This window comes from Etheostoma spectabile, chromosome 18 (genome assembly GCF_008692095.1).
Source record: "Etheostoma spectabile isolate EspeVRDwgs_2016 chromosome 18, UIUC_Espe_1.0, whole genome shotgun sequence".
NCBI lineage: Eukaryota > Metazoa > Chordata > Actinopteri > Perciformes > Percidae > Etheostoma > Etheostoma spectabile.
The window spans coordinates 7,448,717-7,467,748 of record NC_045750.1 but is presented as its reverse complement, the minus strand read 5'-3'; the positions used below and the strand labels follow the sequence as shown (position 1 = coordinate 7,467,748).

Genomic DNA, 19,032 nt, shown 5'->3' with positions numbered 1-19,032 from the left:
TAAACACAAAAAAGATTGTTAGAATTTAAAGTCATTTCTGACCCACACCCCCCCCTTAACCTACAAATAGAACAACTTAGAGCACTTACAAAATGTACAAAAAACAAAAGCAAAAACACTGGAAATGCTGGTCCAAGGAGAAAACTGAAACTGACATAACCAACAAACGCTCTGCTTGCATATCACAAGCCAAAACATCAACCTTCTTTAGTATTGTTACAAAATCAGAAGCTGTGCCTCTGAAGTTTTAAATGCATTCTGGATGCACTGAGAGCTACAAAGTAAGACTATTGCCATTTAAATTGGCAGTTAAAGTGATGGACCCAATCTAAGTTGTCACAGGATAGATAGAAAGTCTGTGACATCCGCCGGTGATGTGTACTAAACTGGATAAATACAAAGCTGCCTGACTGCTGCTGCACTTATAAATTCAGGCCAACAAGCCTGGAAGGATAATGAGTTACTTTCTGTTGGATCATAAGCTATGTTTCCATCCACACGTTTTTATCCGAATTAAGTGATGTCGAATGAAAAATGCCTTATGGAACCAGAAAAATTTGATAGAATTTCATGAATATCGACTGAAAGGAAATACATATGGTCTCATTAGATTTTATCTTATCTTATGCAATGGTTGGAACTCACAATAAAACTAAGAAGAACAAGTTTTAGTTAATTTTCGCCCAGTAATTGCGCTCTGTTTGCACACATGGCGGGCGTCAACAAAGACAGATGTAAGTAGATGAACGAGGATGAGCGACTTTCTGAATTTAATTTATCAGGAACTCGCCAAGGAAATGGCCGACAAAGGTTTCAACAAACCGTGGGACGCCCTCCGGAGTAAATGGAAGGCAATCAAACAGCGAGACATGTCTCAAAAAAAGAGTGAGACAACTCAACTTTTTTTTATTTTCCCACCGGTGCCGGTGGGAAAATAAAAGCCAATGTGTCGATAGCAATGTTGTTTTCTTACTATAGCTCGATATGTTGCTATCATCTGGCACATAAGCACTACAAATTGTCCAATATCCATTTTGTTGCTTGAATTTGTGCGATTCAGGGCAAAAATTAATGGAAACAGCTTAAATTTGATCGCAAAACACCATGTGACGTCATTACGCAAAGGTTTTTATTCGCTTTAAAGCCGTTGGGTGGAAACACACTTTCACCAGCTTTATTCACATAACAAACTTCAGATAATTCGATTGACAAGTGTATGGAAACTTAGCTAGTGTAATCTCCTTTGGTACACATAAAATGGCTGTCAAATAAATGATAAAAAGTAATGAAACCAAATGCAGTAAGGTAGAGAATTAAAGGTTGGAGTCAATGGGAGCACATTTGTTTTTCTTTCATAGGGAGTAAAATACATGGAAAAAAGAGAAATCCAACTAAATGTGGAATAGGATAGTCCAATCATGGTTGTGATTTAATAGTGCTTTGTGGTTGATGAATGTCAATATTGCATGCAATAGGTGCTTCAATTTACTACCATCTCATTTCATAAGTCTAAATATCTACTCCCCTCTCTCCTCATCAATCTCTTTGTCCCTCCCTCCTCCTTGTCCATACGTTAGCCTTCCAACTCCCTCCACTCTTTATTTCTTATGATTTCGAACCATTCCTCTCCCCTAACTCTTCTCTTTCGGTCTCTCGCTTTGCTTGCTGTATCTGTTTTCTAACACTGTTTACTCAGAGAGGTGCACTGCAATGAACACAGAAGAGGAAGAAGAAGAGTTTGCTACCAAAAAGAGAGGCAGAGGGAGAAAGAGAGTGTAGGGGTGAGCAGTTGTTGTCATTCATCACCTGTAAAAGGAAATCTGCTGTGAACTGTTTACCCATAGCTTATCATCCTCTGCTTGTCACACTCCCCCCCTCTCTGTCTCCCTCCCCTACCAATATATCTTGTCTCTCTGTCCTATCATCTTTCACTCATAGCTCACTGCGGAGCACAGCAGAAAGACATCAGTTGACTTTTAATACCTTCATATCTCTGTCTGTCTGAAGACCGGCTTGCCTGTCTGCCTGCCTCCCCAGTCTGCTGGCCGTTGCTTGTTATTATTACCACGTTTTGTTTTGGCAGCCATAACATGACCTAATGACTTCTTCTCCTTTGTGTGCACATGTACGTGTGCAATGAGACCTAGTCCAAACGTATTTGGGTATTTTCGAAAAGCGGTTGTCCCTTCTTCATTCTCCCCAAAAAAATCCTGTCCAAACAAGCACTGTTTTGAAAAAATCTCTGTTCGAATCAAAAAGCAAAAACACAATTGAAGTGTCAAGAGCAAGCTAAACCAACAGCAATATAACCCTAACCCTTAAGCCGTGTTGGCCAATCAAAGGCCTGGGAAAAAAAAAAAAGATTACCGAATGTTACATGTATGTGTAAACATGTAAAAGGCACTGTCAGCAAAACTCTGTTTATCTCTATCTGCACATCAACACCAAAAACTGAGTTTCTGTAAATCTTCACCCTGGCAGGGCTTTTCCCAAAATATCCGTTTTCAGTGACCTAAAATGTAGTTGGCATTTGTGGACAAAAGACCAAAAAGAATAGAAAAAGCAAAGTAAATAAATAAAATACAATATAACCTGTGTATGTGAGGAGTATATTGCTATATATATATATATATATATATATATATATATATATATATATATATATAAGTATATTGCTCTGTTAATCATCACATATTTCAAAAAATGGATTTTGAATGCTTTGCACAATGTCTAGAGTCCCTGCACCTTGAATACAAGTCATTGTTCATTTTGTTTCCGGGTAGAATTTAAATCAGTCATGAGATCCATTCTGTGATTCATTGTCACCTCTGAGGAGATAGTGTCCCAATCATTCAGGTGTCAAGCGCTCACTTACTGACAGGTCTCATCACTGTGAGGAAGGATTACTGATAGCTTGGGTTTACAAATTCTCACATGGGCAAAGCAACTCTGTTACGCTCAAGGCTGAGGACAGACATATCATCCCTACAGAGTAGACTGGGACGATAGCAAACTTCCCCTTATCAGCTAATGGCATATATCATTTTGATGTATGCATGTATAGGCAATGAATCAACAATGTTTAAATGTACAAGCACAGAGTGTTTTTCACTTCATGTTTACAGTAGTTTGACTCCTCTCAATCATGAGTCATTTGGGTTTAGGGTTATTTCTAAACACATTGTAATAAAACTACATTTATATATTTGTGTGAGAATTTGTATTTTACTTTATGTAATGAATGTTGAAACTGGCAAAAACAGCAGTGAGATTTATATTAATGATGGAAACAGAGACATGCCAGTGCCACGAATACTGACATGTAAAATAAAATAAAATGAACGTCTGCAAATAATGATTATTTTCATTAACTCAAGATTTTGTCCATGATTAGTTTTTAAAAAACATATGCCTGTTTCCCATAAACCAAGATAGTGTCTTCAAAAGTCTTGTTTAGTTCGACCACTAGTCCAAAACCCAAGATATTACATTTACTTTCATACATGACAATAAAAACATAAAATATTCACATTAGGTTAGCTGAAACCAGCTAATCATTTCATTTTCTGTCAATAAATTAATTGACTCATTGTTGCAGATCTAATTAAGTAAAACTTTAAATCTGAGGTTGGTTAATTGTATTGCAGCCTAGTGATAATGAAAGGACCATTGTCTGTAAGTCAGTTTTCATTCAAAGTATCTTTACATAAAGACAAAACTGTAATTACAAGATCCACCATATTGCTGTGTGTGTTGTGTGTGTGTGTGTGTGTGTGTGTGGTGTGTGTGTGTGTGTGTGTGTGTGTGTGTGTGTGTGTGTGTGTGTGTGTGTGTTTACCTTTTGTGACCACATCAATCTTGTGCGAGTGTGTGTGCATGACTACATGTGTCTGCATGTACCTACACTTCCCCTGGTGAAACCATTCTCATTACAACTCAAGCTAAAGTGCAAACACAGAAACATGTTCCAACATGAAAAAAATTGCTTCATAACCTCAGATCCAATAACTTGTTCCATGGCCTGAAATGCCTACATAAGCCTTAGCAAACCAGGATGATTATGTTCAATTAAAACATGTTGACACACGAGTTTCATGCTGGTGATCTCCTACCATAGTCACTGAGGGGGACTGGGCTCCAGATGGGCCATTTGGAGGATGGAGGATTCACACTTCGCCTTGCAGTAATATTATATGGTCCCCAGGCTGTGTGTTAACATGATCAGTGTGTGTGTATGCCTGCTAGGACATCCGGAGACAAGCTATCCCACAACAGGCACACATCTGTCAACACCAACCAACAAACACACACAGATCATGCTGACTGACAGCCATAAATTAAGAAAGAAGAGGAAACATGCAAGCACAGCTTTTCTTCAACAGTCCTGCAATAATGTCTTTCCCTGTGAATCTTATAATTTTAGACAGTGGTGCATTAAAACCAACAACATTGACAACAGTATCAATGTCCAGCATGGTGACACACACCCATGAACGCAAACACATGTGCTCACACTTCATTTTTTTTCTGTCTTTCTAGCCTAATCGTCACCTCCTGAGTCTCAGTCAACACAGATAAATCAGCTGCCTGCCTCCCAGCATGTGCATGTGTTTGTGTGTGTGTGTGGGGTGTTTGTGTATTAACATGAACACGAGTGGAAACAAAAAGCATTTATATGATAAAATCATCATGAATTAACACAGCAGTTGGTTGTGATTTAGGGAGTTACCTGATATTCATTAGGCCAAAAGGTGGAGACGGCGAGTTCGGCTCTCAGCCATCCTTTACCTGAAAGACAACATTACTGTCAACACATGAAATAAGATTAACAGTGTCAGATTAATTTATGAAATGAGAGTTTGACTGGATCCGGTCTTTACCAGTGTAGGACGTCACATTCCATATGGGGTTGGCCAAGGGACCTTTGTTGACCTAGAAAAAACACAGAACACAATATACAACAAAAATAATAATAATGGCATGTATAATAACACACTGTAAGTCATGTTTTTGTGAAAACGAGAAGGTCAGAGGTCAGGGTCACACCACCACCTATAGGCTGGTTAAAACTTTTTTTTGCTCAACACAGCTCAGCAGAGAAGATGTTTGCAGTAATGTGGGTTTGACTTTGTGTCATCAGATTATGGGTTTTCTAACCACTTCCACAAATTGTAAGAAAACTTATGAAGAGAAGAGAAGAGAGGAAAGTGAAGACAGGACTGTCGTGGAAACAACCAAAGTGGAAGGAAAAGTTTGGATTAATGCATAATAAAATGTGTGTTAGATTTGCCCACCCAGACCACATTTCCCATATATCCTGGTTTGTTTTAAATGAAGAAGCTCTGTTCACCATCTGCCTTTATGACAAACATAAAACTTTAACTCAGCACTTGAACTTTATGTTTCTTAAAAAGAAAAAGAAATACTGCTTCACACAGTGTCAACTAGAGGCCAGTAAATGCACTTAAGTGGTCTCTTTTGTATACTTTATTAATGTTCATTTCTAAAAAATGAACAAGCTTTGGACATGTTGTTTACCGGGCAGGTAATATCATATAAAGTGTATCAGTACAGTACAATCACTCTCAGTCCGTTAGAACAAAAAAACTACTGTATCTCTTTTATATTGTCTTCTATTGTGTTTCTTCTCATTACCTTCACCAGGACGTTAAGGGTGCCGGGGCTGGAGCCGTCAGGGCTGGTGAGGAGATAGTTGAAGTCGATACAGTGAGTGTCATTCTCCTTCATGACTGGCAGCTGAAACCTTGCCTTCTCCCCAGCATCATACTGTGAGACGTCCACATACATGTAGGAACCTGGACACAAAGATAGAGAAGAGGAGAGCGTCAAAAAAGAAACATCACGTATAATACGAGATGGCTCGTGTTCAAAGTGTTTGTGGATGAGACTCCTGAATCAGCACATTTTTGTTTGCAGCTGTTGGCGCTTGTACCCCACATATCTTCAGTAATTCAATGCTTGAACAGACGAGCAGTGGTGGCCTCTGAGGAGGTAGTCAGTATGTATAACTGGAATTGTTAAAGAGTAGGTTGTACTGTACATGTACCTACATGAGTAAACCAACTCTCTCTGCTACTGTGTAGCTTAAGAATAATCCATGTTGGAGACACGAACAGCTTAAACAGACAGCTGCAATAGTTCTGTGAATTGTTCAATTACAGTAAGTAATTTAAATTGTTTAAAAAAAAAAGCTGTTTTTTCATTTGCATTTTACTGTGCATTCTGAATTAAATCAAAAATCTAAATCACCCCTTACCCCTTTCTGTTTATCTCTGACAGTTAGTATTATATATAAAAAAAAGTCTACACATGCCTGTTAAAATTCCAGGTTTTTGTGATGTAAAAAAAATAGATGTGAACAATTCAATTGAAAAACAAACTGAAACCTTCAGAATTTCCAAAGCATTAAATATACCATGGAACACAGTGAAGATAGTCATCATCAAGTGGAGAAAATATGGCACAACAGAAAAATTACCAAGAACTGGATGTCCCTCCAAAATTGATGAAAAGACGAGAAGTAAACTGCTCAGGGAGGCTTCCGAGAGGCCTACAGCAACATTAAATGAGCTGCAGGAATTTCTGGCAAGTACTGGTTGTGTGCTACATGTGACAACAATCTCCTGTATTCTTCATATGAATGGGCTTTGGTGGCAAGATGGAAGCCTTTTCTTACAAAGAAAAACATCCAAGCCCGGCTGAAGTTTGCAACAAACATCAAGTCTCCCAAAAGCATATGGGAAAATGTGTTATGGTCTGATGAAACCAAGGTTGACATTTTTGGCCATAATTATAAAAGATATGTTTGGTGCAAAAACAACACTGCACATCATCCAAAGAACACCGTACCCACAGTGAACCATGGTGGTGGTAGCATCATGCTTCGGGGCTGTTTTTCTTCAGCTGGAACCGGGGCCTTAGGCAGGGTGGAGGGAATTATGAACAGTTCCAAATACCAGGAAACTTTGGCACAAAACCTTCTGGCTTCCGTTAGAAAGCTGGAGATGAAGAGGAAGTTCACCGTTCAGCATGACAACGACCCAAAGCACACATCCGAATCCTCAAAAGCATGGCTTCACCAAAAGAAGATGAAGGTTTTGGAATGGCCCAGCCAGAGCCCAAACCTGAATCCAATTGAACATCTGTGGCGTGATCTTTAGAGGGCTGTGCACAGGAGATGTCCTCGACAGATTTAGAGCACTTTTGCAAAGAAGAGTGGGCAAATATTGTCACGTCAAGATGTGCCATGCTAATAAGACTTCTACCCAAAAAGACTGAGTGCTTTAATAAAATCAAGAGGTGCTCCAACAAAGTATTAGTTTAAGGGTGTGCACACTTATGCAACCAGGTTATTGTACATTTTTATTTTTTATTTTTCCCCCCTCAAAGATTTCAGTTTGATTTTTTAAATGAATTGTTCACGTTATAGGTCACATTAAAGGTGACATGATTTTTCTTTGTCTAATTTTTTTACATCACAAAAAACTGGCATTTTAAAGGGTGAGTGTGTGTGTGTGTGTGTGTGTGTGTGTGTGTGTGTGTGTGTGTGTGGTGTGTGTGTGTGTGTGTGTGCGTGCGTGCATGCGTGCCAAGGAATTTTAAGTAAGCCAACCAGGAAATCAGGACTTTATCCTGTGACAACATTGTGCTTTTGAGTCCAATTAATTACACACTTAACTTTAACCTATGAATTAAATCAATGACCACCTAATTTCTGTCATCTTGAACACAAACCTGGAAACCAAGGTGAACTTCCCCCATTCTCCCGCTCTGTCCTCGTTTGGCCTTTAAAGACACTTTGAAGCAGTGAGTTTCTTGCCATGAGAACAAAAAAAAACCTCCAATAGCCTTTGTTCTTTCCCTTTATGTTTACATGTTTTTACTCAGTTCTCTTCCTCTCCTCTCATTCCTTTCAGGCTTACAGTACAAGAATCAGTCATCAGTCCCCACCAGACACATGAAACAAACCCCAGTTACTACAACTGTGTCATTTGTTACTCCTTTGTGATTGTGAGGCTGTCTCTCAGCAAGCCAAAGACAAATAAACACATGGAATTGGAACGAGAAGAAAACAGAAAAGCTATTTTCTTTCTTTTATATTCTTAATTTTCTTTCTTCATCATTTCTGAATAAGAATTGTGCGGCCTACAGGTGATAATGATTGCAAATGTGTGAGCGTAAAAGCAGAGATACATGTCAACAAAATTGAAATTGGTGAAACTTGATCAATATCATGCTAAGTGGCCAGATGCAGTTTGCAACGTGCCAGTCTGACACCAGTCGCTGTTGTTACTACTCCCTAATCATGCTAGTCACATTTTTCCACAGCCTGCAACATGATTAATTGCATTTTCATAGCTATCCTTTAGGCTATATTTTTCTGGCTTACTTGTCTTGTTTGCATTGTGTTCCTCCTTTCTCTGCTAAATATAAATTCAAATATAAATCCATTGGGTTTTGTTGTTCTAATATTTTTTTGTTCATTTTATTTATCACTGGCAATCAACATACTGTTAAAGAACAAATTATTGTATAAAAAAACCAAGACAAAATACAGACATAAATCCAATTCCATCAAAGAACAACAAAAGAAAGGATGAGTTTGACGAGGATCAGGCAGAAGCATCATGCTTTTAAAGTCCTGCCCCTACTTTACAATATCACATTGTTACAGAAACAAAATATGATGGGACTCTGGAGAATGATTTTATTTACTACTGATGAGAAAGATAAGTATGTGAGTATAAATGTACATTAGGTAATTACTGTCAATACTGTGTAAAATATCTTGTACCTACAGTAAATGGAGCTTGAAATACAGTACTACATTATCTGGGTGTGCTGACAGGACGGTCAGTCAGCCCATCCAGATGTCCGTGTAATCAGCTCAGACCTCAACCAGATGTTGTTCCAGTGAAATATGATAAAATGTGAGCCTTTCCTGCCTGATGTCTAATCTCACAATATCACATTAGCTCATCACAAACTGAGAGAAAGTAGCCATGATAATGTTTAATTCTATTTGTAGGATAGAATAGAAATTAATTGAACTAGAGCTGAAGCAGATCATGATTTAATTGGTTAGTACATCTTTGATTGTTATTTATATCAGTCATCTCTCAAGCAAAAATGCTAGTTTCCGCCTCTGAAATGTGAGGTTTTGCTGGTTTTCTCTGTTTTATATTGTTGTAAAATGAATATCTTGAATGTATTTGGGTTTGGTTGGAAAAAACAAGCAATACAAAGTTATCACTGTGGTTTGTGGTTGATTTTTCATTATTATAGAGCAGAATTCATTAGATTAGAAGAGAAAAGAAAAATATGCAAGACACATCTGTGCTCCAGTTAAACAAACACAGCACTACATCCTAACTGGTTAAATCTATTTGCATATTATACCATTAACATAAACAATATGCTCTGTACAATGAGCTAGTAGACAATAGTGATTATCACTTATTGTTTAGCTAATCTACTGTGAGAAAACACGTTTCTCTGCAGAATACAGCAGAACTTAACCGGCTTTCAACTAGTGCACAAAAACATGGACCTGCATGGACGGACACACACACACACACACCACACACACACACACACACACACACACACACACACACACACACACACACACACACACACACACACACACACACACACACACACACACACAAAAGCTTTTTAAAACCAAACATTGTATCCTAGTCATTGGATTGGCTCTTAATCTCTCATAAACTCTCTTCTCCTCTCTTTCACTGCCATAAGCACCCCAGCATCACCTCCACACACAAAAGAACACACTTCTATGTCAGCCATAGCAGTATTAGAATAATTCTACTTCTTGGCTCTGAATGTCACAAACAAGACCCAAAATGAGAACATCCAAACTGGACTACAACCCATCGTAACCGAAACAAGTCAGAAGTATTCTATCTTTCCAACTCTGTCATCTAAATCCATCCAAAACAAACCCTCGATGGACGTCACTCCTGTTCCTTCATTTTTGGCGCTGGTACTAAGATAGTAACATGGGAAAAGTGCCTTTAAGATGGCTGCCAAGATGGTGTACCAGCTAAAAATACTCCTATCAGTCAGAGACCCAGATATGTCACACAACACATAAAACATGGCAAAAATATAACCTTTAGCATTTCAGATAACAACAATAATGCTACATGCTGCATATTTCTAACAAGTGGATGATATACATACGTAAAAATAGCTTAACAATTTGTTAAACAGGAAATGATGAACATGTTAAAATATTTCCACAACATGGTCACTAAAATACCATTCAATCATATTCTGTTAATAACTCAAATGCTTCAGCCTGGAGAGAGAGAACAATAACAACATCTAATCTGACACGAAAATGGAAAATATGAGTAATAAAAGACTGACAGTACATGTAACTGACACAACACCCATGCTAAGAGAGCAGGCCTTGTGATGCCAAGAACATCTGACACCTGAAGTCTGCCAGTTTCTAAAATGGCTGATGTCTTTGAACTGCCAAAGTCTAAAATGGCTGCTAATAGAATGACAACACAATATAACGATGAGGCTAAAAATACCCCTGTGCCAGCCTTAAGACCTAGATATGTCACAACAACAGCAGCAGCAGCAGCAGCATGGTATATAGAGGACAGTATTCTTCAGCAAAACACTAAAAGTCTCCTGTTGGGATAACAGCTAATGGGAGGGTTTTACGTTCACCATCTTATGGTACCAATCATATTAGGTGTGATACAAAATACCTGACAACCTCTTGGTATAACATACTGTACCTCAGTAAAACATGCAACTCGTCCAAAGTAAAGACACAAGACTCACCATGTACATTCATGTTAAAATATGGAACTGATTTTAAGATAATTTTATTTGTATTAAAAAGGTCTGCATGGACCAAAACTGCTTGTTTCTCCTCAGCTCGTATTCTATGTTAAGGCCTCTCAGATGTACTAACCAATCACTGCTCTTCATCACATGTTCCCAGTTAAAAATCCAAGGGCAAGCAAGCATTTTCTATTGTTGCTACCAGACTGTGGAATCAGTTTTCCCTCACTATTCAATTCTCCCATTCCACGGGTATTTCTATGTCCTTAAGATCTGTCTTTTTATTGGTTTTGAACATTATTACAGCGATTTTATGATTTCTTATAAAAGCACCAATATCTGTTGCTTTAAATGTGCTCTATATGAAGAATGAAGGGGTGCTGTCAATCAAGGAGTGGGCTTGTGAGATAACTAGGGTGGTGCGTTTGACATTTTTTTATATAAATGATTTGCCAGGTTAACATTAAATCTTCACAATTGAGAAGCTTTAATCAATGAATTTTTGCTTGAAAAAAAATGTGTCAATCGATGACTTGATCAATAAATTGACTGTTTCAGCTCTAGTGCTCTATAGATAAATCCATGTACATTAACAATCTAAATGCTCAACAATCTACAATTTACAATGTAATTGAAAGTGAATGTCGGGTGGGGATTATATGTTTAAGATCCAATGCTAGGTGTGTGACACTTGTTGTTCAAGCCTGGCAAAGACTCTGTCAGAGAGGTTTGATTTAATGGTAATTGTAAGGCATAGTTTGTGTTGCTGTATCCAACATTATTCACTCATTATTAAAACATTCAGTGAATGAGAGACCAGTTCTACTTCAGTCTACATCCCTTTTTCTTCTCCCTTATTAAAGAGTACACTGTGGCAAACAAGAGGAAAGATAGAAACATGGAGAGAATGACATGCCAAATAGGTTTAGAGTGGTTCTGGCTGACAACATTATGAGTCAAGAGTATCTGCTTTAGTCCAATGAACCACAGAGCCCCAGCCCATGAATGTTCAATGTTGAAACAACACGTTGCCAGCGTAGCATGTAGACCCCGCCATGGTGGCTAGTGCCAACATCAACCCCTAAAGAGATTACACAGAATAGCTTTAGCTCTATGAAAAAACTGCCAAACCATCCCTCCTCACTCAATACTGCCTTAAGCACAAATGGTGATTAGCCACTGAGACAAACCAATGTTGGTTGTAAGGAACAAAACTATAATTGTTTGCTAAACTATCCAATGACTCTAATGGATTCTGCGTAAAACCCTAAGATGAACCTTATTTTCTTTTGCCAATACCTTTGACACTATTTGACCCCCTGAACTACTAATCCACTAAAGATACTCACTCCCAAAGGTCTTTGAGGTGCCAAATATTTTTAAAAACTCATCCTAAACAAAGGGAGTAGGTATTCCTTTGTTTTAAAGGGTCAAAAGCCCAAAAGGCTACGACCTACGCTCTAAATCATGCCATGCCCTCGGGGAGACTGCAGCCAGAGCAGAGTACTTCTAAATTGCTGGTGGCTAGGATTGCCTCACAAAAAACAATCCTAATAATAGACATTATGTGTCCCTGCATTTAAGCTACCAACTCAACCCCTCACCCATTCCCTGCCACTTCTTCCAAATACAAAACCTAGCCAAGTGCTGTATCTGTATGTAATCCCCTCCAGCAACCTCGTTTTCCATCCAGAGCCATGCTGTCCCACACCCTGCTGGCATTAGTAACACATCAAATGTCAGTTCATGCTCTCATACCTATAGGCAACGCTCTGAACCCCCTTTAGGATCAAACATCTCCAAATCATTAACCTGCCCTGCCATCCTCGTGCCCCTGCTCAGTCCACTGGCTTTTTTTTTTTGTGCTCTTGTGCAAAGTATTTAACCTCTTCAAACTGCCAACTCTAACCTGTCTTTGTACTGACTCCACTTGGTATTATTATCACTTAATGTTAGAGTTTGGGACCTCACCTTTGGGCAATGCACCCCACGCTTGTGTTATGACTTAAATATATGCTAGACCACATGCACCAGACAGCAGGTAAACACACATTTTGGGAGGAAAAGTGCATGTGTATATGTGAAAATTGCAAAGAACTGGTGTTGAACTGAACCTTTCTCTAAATGTCAGCGAGGCTGGGTTGTCATAATGATTAGCATGAGAGATAAATAACAGTGTTACATTGTCATGGTAACAAAGTTATAATCTCCAACAACAGAGGTGGAGAGAAGAGGAGCAAAGAGGGGAGACAAGACCAGACCATAGAGCAATGGAGACAGAAGGAGACTAGAGGACAAGGAAGGAGAGGAGTAAAAAGGAGACTAGAGGACAGGAAAGGAGAGGAGACAAAGGTAGACTAGATGACAGGAAATGAAAGTATTAGAAAGGAAAGGACAGAAGGGGAGATGAGATGAACGAAGTTGAAATGAGACAAAAGGAGAGAGAGGAGACAAGAGGAAAGGAAAGGAGAGGAGAGGAATGGATATGAATAAACTCAAGCATGTTTGTGGTTGTTACAATTTAACATGGTTTCCTTACTGTGGTAAAGGCCATTGCTCATCCATTAGTCAACATTCTCACTCTGTGGGTTTATTTTTGTAATACCAGTTAGTATCTCAACATTGCATAACTAGTTATTATAGTAACATTTTGCTTTTAAGATTGTAAAGTAGGCAACCTTTCCTGTTCCCTGCCGTTGATTAATGACCTCATATTCTGTTAATTAGACCCTCAGCCCTGAGGCAGAAAAATTTAATTTCCCCTTCATCATCACCACAGAGAAAAAAACAACTGATTAAAGAGGAGAGGATGTCTTAGAAAAGAGAAGGAGGAAATGTGGATGGGATACAGAAGAGGATGAGGTGTCAGTGGCGAAATAAGTACTCAGATCCTTCACTTAATAAAAAGTACCAATATAACAGTGTACAAATACTGCAGTAAGTAAACATCCTGCATCTAAATTCCTACTTAGTAAAAGTGCACAAGTATTTTCAAAATGCACTTAACACATCAAAAAATAAAGTTCTTGATCGGCAGAAAAATGGCCCCAGTGTACGAAGTTACTTTCCCCGACTATTAGGTGTTGAACAAGTGGATGATAGAGAGAGGAGAAAGGAAGTCAAGTCTCACCTTGTGGCAGGTCTGGTGAGATGTATGGCACTTCCTGGGTGTTGATGTGCGTCCAGTCAAAGTCATCATAGGGATCTTGCTGGTAATCACACTGCGTGAACCCCTCATCAAACGTACAGCTCCCTGCAAAGAGAAACACAGTAAGATTTAGTTCACCTTATAACATCAGTGGTTAATGATTGTATAAACTAAATCTAATTTATTGTATTGCAACATGAATTCCTTCCTGGTCTGATCCAGTAAAACTACTGAATCTTTCCTGTACGTTGTTTTTCTGTGCGTGTCTGTGTCTCAGCTCATTAACAAACCACCAGGAGTATGAGCTCCAACAGTCATCACTCAAGGCCAGTCAGGATCACCTCTGACACAACCATCAGGGCTTTCAGTTGATCATCTGAGCCCATTGCCACAGCCTCGGGACACCTATGTGTGAGCTGGCCGCCTGTGGCCCAGCCTAAACAGGAAGTCGCTCTAATACAGAGAGACACAACTTGTCCCTGGCGGCTAACTGAAACAATCACCTTGCAGTGATATGCAGCTTGTACTTGCAATTGCTGATAGAAATAAAATGCTGGCTACTGCAAGCTATCTGATTCATTGACCTAAGAGGGATGCACGGCTTGTGTTAACAAAATGTCTAGGAGAGATATGGCTAAGAAAAGCCATCTCAGTCAAGTCACTGGTCGTTAGCAGTCACAGATATGCGTCCTCCGTGTCCTTTTTGACTTTGGCCAAAGTAGGAGAAGCTAAAATTTGCCATTTTGGGTTTTATTGTAGTGAAATATATAATTATGTACATTGTACATATAGTACAGAGTGGTTGTAATGAATTAACTAATTGTTTTTAGTTCTAATTAAAATAGCCATACCCAAGATGATAATGAATTGTTTCATTTTTTTATGGCCACAAAATACATTTGCAAAGACATTGTAATTTTTTTTTGTTTAATGTGAAATGTGACCATTTCCAGGTATTTTGGAACATTTACGCATCTTTAGTTTTCTAGAGAATGGAAGTCATGAAAGAGCATCAAACCTAAACATAAATGGACTGTTCTTACATAGCGCTTTCTAGTTTAACAACTACTCAAAGCTCTTTTACATACAGTGGTGCTCAAAAGTTTACATACACATGCTTAAGTTGACTAAAAAGAATAAAAAATCATGTTTGGAAATTTATTTTAATACCTAAATTAAAAAATGAGGTAAAATCCAACCTTAAGGACCCCAATTTTTTTTGTGGAATGAATAACGTATTGTAAATAAATAAATGTTCTTATTTAAAATACAGGGGTCAAGTATAAAATACCCCTATGTTAAATTCCCATAGAGGCAGGCAGATTTTTATTATTTAAAGGCCAGTTATTTCCTGGATTCAGGATATATGCATCCTGATAAAGTTCCCTTGGCCTTTAGAATAAAATAGCCCCACATCCTCACATACTCTTCACCATGTAGAGATAGGCATGGGGTACTTTCTATAAAATCATCTCTCAAAGCAAATCAAACAGGTATTAGTCTAACTGAAATAAAACGCCTATCTCTAAGCATGGTGAAGAGTATGTGATGATGGGGGCTATTTTAATTCTAAAGGGCCAAGGGAACTTTATCAGGATGCATAATATCCTGAATCCAGGGAAATAACTGGCCTTTAATAATAAAATCTGCCGCCTCATGGGAATTTAAATAGGGGTATGTATACTTATGACCCTGTATTTTTAAAAAAGAACCATTATTATTTACAATACGTTATTCATTTACAAAGAAAATTGGTGTCCTTAAAGGTTGGATTTTACCTCATTTTTTAATTTAGGGATTAAAATAAATTTCCAAAACATGATTTTTTTATTCCCTTTTTAGTCAACTTAAGATGTGTTGTAACTTTTGGCACACTGTAGTACAGGAACCATTCACCATTCAAAAAACATTCATACAATGGGGCCCAAAGGCTGCCATACAAGGCTCACACACATTTACACTCCGATGGCGCAGCATCAGGGGCAACTCAGGGTCCAGTGTCTTACCCAAGGAAACTTTGACATGCAACTGCAAGGCCAGGAATTGAACCACCAACCTTCCGATTGGCAGGCAACCTCTCTACCATTGAATCACAGCCACCCAAAAGCACGCTTATACTATATCCACAACCACTAGGAAACTGAAGGTATACAAGCGCAGGCGACTATGAAGCACTATTAGCAACCTGCTCTGCTGGCAACAAAAATCCCCTAGCATTCAGGTTGCACTGCAACTTTGCTACCTGTGTCCTAGAGCGTGCTACGGTGGCTGTGATAGAGAGCAGACAGACAGGCCCTCAGATACCCCACTGATCTGAGCTCCTGCTACAGAGGGATACCGAGAGGTGACAGCCGCCGGAGGAGAAACAAGTTAACGTCTAACTAAGCGACTGTCTTCAGCTGCTGGCGGTGTGGCTGGCTGTGACTCAAAGCCTCAGAGACGTAGTGGATCACATTCCTCATGGCATCCTTCTTTAAACCAGCCTCTCCTCCCATTCAATTCAATTAAGTCATTGTCACAGCGAGTGACCTGCAGTCATGATGCGAAAAATGCTGGGACATGTAGAGGGCATGCAGTACAGCACAACAACACACATTGGTCTACTAAAAATCTATTTTATTACAAATCAGCTTTGGATGAACAAATCTAATTCAACAGATGTCTAACAATGCTGCAGTGTGGTGTGTGTGTGTGTGGGTGTGTGTGGGGTTGTGTGTGTGTGTGGGGTGTGGTGTGTGTGGGGTTGTGTGGTGTGTGTGTGTGTGTGTGTGTGTGTGGGTAAAGCTCCATGACTTTCCCGTCTCTACAGTGTGGTGTCAGTTTACATCTTTCTGTCAGGTAGCTCTCTCTGCATGTTTCAAAGAGCAAAAGTGTATAACTCTGGGGTGTTAGTATGTGTATTGGAAATTTCTGCTTCATAAGCAAGGACAATTGTGTAGTGTAGCTATGTTTTCTGTTACCACCTGCCTGTATACAGAAAGAGTAACCTTGTGCATGTTATGCGGTTACGGTGGAAAATAATATTCTTTGTTAATGTTTTACACTTTCTTTGTACAGAAACGTACTTCATAACTGCAAAGTGAGTGAGTGCAATTATTATGATCTTCCATAAGTTTGCAACTTATGATGGAACAAGACGAGCTGTTGTTATACATCAGTATCCAATAATGGGTTTGAAGATATTTGGTATGTTTTCTTAAAGTCATAAACTGATAGGCCATAGATTTAAGAATGTAGATTTGGCTTGGTTTAACTTAATGGAACTACATCATTCTGTACACACACAAGCTCTATGCAGTTTCAAAGCTTTTTTCTGGAATATCTGTTTCTGAAAGCAGTATACAGTGAACAGCTTAATTGGATTTAAACCTAGAGTGTTTAAAATATGTGCTGTGTGGGTTTTTAACAGTACACACACACACACACACACACACACACACACACACACACACACAACACACACACACACACACACACACACACACCACAGAGAGTTGCACTCAGCTCTGATATGGCACCATGGCAGAAGAGGTATTTAGCCTTGGCTTAGCAGTAAAGAAAAACACGTCCTTCTTAAATTCGCTATAATGAACATTTCCCAATTGTAAAGCATTCCTCTTTTCTCGTATCACACCTCTGATAGACATTCTCACTGCTTTCAGCTGCAAACATAGGGTACTAAACAAACTAGCTGTGTGTCCGTGTATGTGTGTGTGTGTGTGTGTGTGTGTGTGTGTGTGTGTTGTGTGTGTGTGTGTGTGTGTGTGTGTGTGTTTATAAAGGAAACTGTCTGCACACACACAAACCTCAAGCTGGCTCGCCCACGTTCTCAGTTAACACTTCTCCCTTTCCTCAATGTCCTGCCAACTTAAGCCACACACACACACACACACACACACACACACCACACACACACACACACACACACACACACACAGACTACAGACACACAGCATCTGACAGTTAATCTGTGTTGCTAATAATGAGAAGAGCAGAACTTGAACTATCATTTTACATCTGCTGGAAAAGCCATGTCTTACCCAAGTGCTATATAAAGTCTGTCTATCTTTCTGTTGAGTATTTATCTATGACTGTTTTGTTAATATTTCAATATAAGTAATCAAATTCTAACCATTGCTAACCAATTTCTTATTATTATTTGGTAACCGTTGCTTGTACATACTTTCATTAAACCTACAATAACCCCCCTTGAGGGCAGCAGAAACAAGCTGTAAACACACCGCTGACATATGACTTTTTCAGTTCATACTGTATAACAACACATTTTGTTTTTTGAACATCCAGCAGAACCAGAGCAACACTGGAATTAATTTGGAGACATGTTTAAGGCGACCTAATGAATGTAAGTAAAACAATGAGCTGAAAGACTAAAACACTCTGTAGAGTAATCATCTGTGGGTTTGTCACTATGATCAAAGCCTTTAACATGACTTATAGCCATCTGATTAATTGATATTATAAAAATAACCACTTTAAACATGTTCCAGATACACAACGTATTTGTGCATTTGTACTGTGGCTATATGCATGTGTTAACTGTTTATATTGAATAACAAATCTCTACAACAATATACCAACTATATGTACGAGTGTGTGTCCAGATGGGTCATTATTGCCCCCCTACCCTTCATTCACAAGGACACAGAGAGAGAGAGATAGAGAGAGAGAGAGAGAGAGAAACCGACTGCATGCTAATCACTTCCTAATCAGCTTCTGTGATTGGTTGCCTCGCTAATGAAATAATGGCGTCTCATTTGCATTATAAAATAATTAGAAGGACTTGATAAAGGCTCAAGGGCAGAGAGAGGAGCAACACACACACAGACACACAGACACACACACGTATGCAGAAATACCCTTGTAGCTTAAAATGATGACACAAAACCAGGTTTATTTTCACATTCCATGCACACGCACAAACACGTGCACGTGCACGCGCACACGCACAAGCACAGACACACACATACACACACACAGGACAGCTGCAGTCTTTTCTCAAAGATTGTTGA

General features: G+C 38.9%; 1 protein-coding gene across 1 annotated transcript in view; it reads right to left on the bottom strand.

Moving 5' to 3' along the window:
* ptprk (protein tyrosine phosphatase receptor type K) overlaps positions 1-19,032 on the bottom strand; it is a 123,351-nt gene that overhangs the window by 59,475 nt on the left and 44,844 nt on the right. Inside the window, exons 3-6 of the mRNA XM_032543630.1 lie at positions 13,985-14,107; positions 5,656-5,816; positions 4,881-4,932; positions 4,730-4,788 (exon numbers count right to left, since the gene is read on the bottom strand). Of these exons, the coding sequence (XP_032399521.1) occupies positions 4,730-4,788; positions 4,881-4,932; positions 5,656-5,816; positions 13,985-14,107 (395 nt within the window). The remainder of the gene's footprint in view (positions 1-4,729; positions 4,789-4,880; positions 4,933-5,655; positions 5,817-13,984; positions 14,108-19,032) is intronic.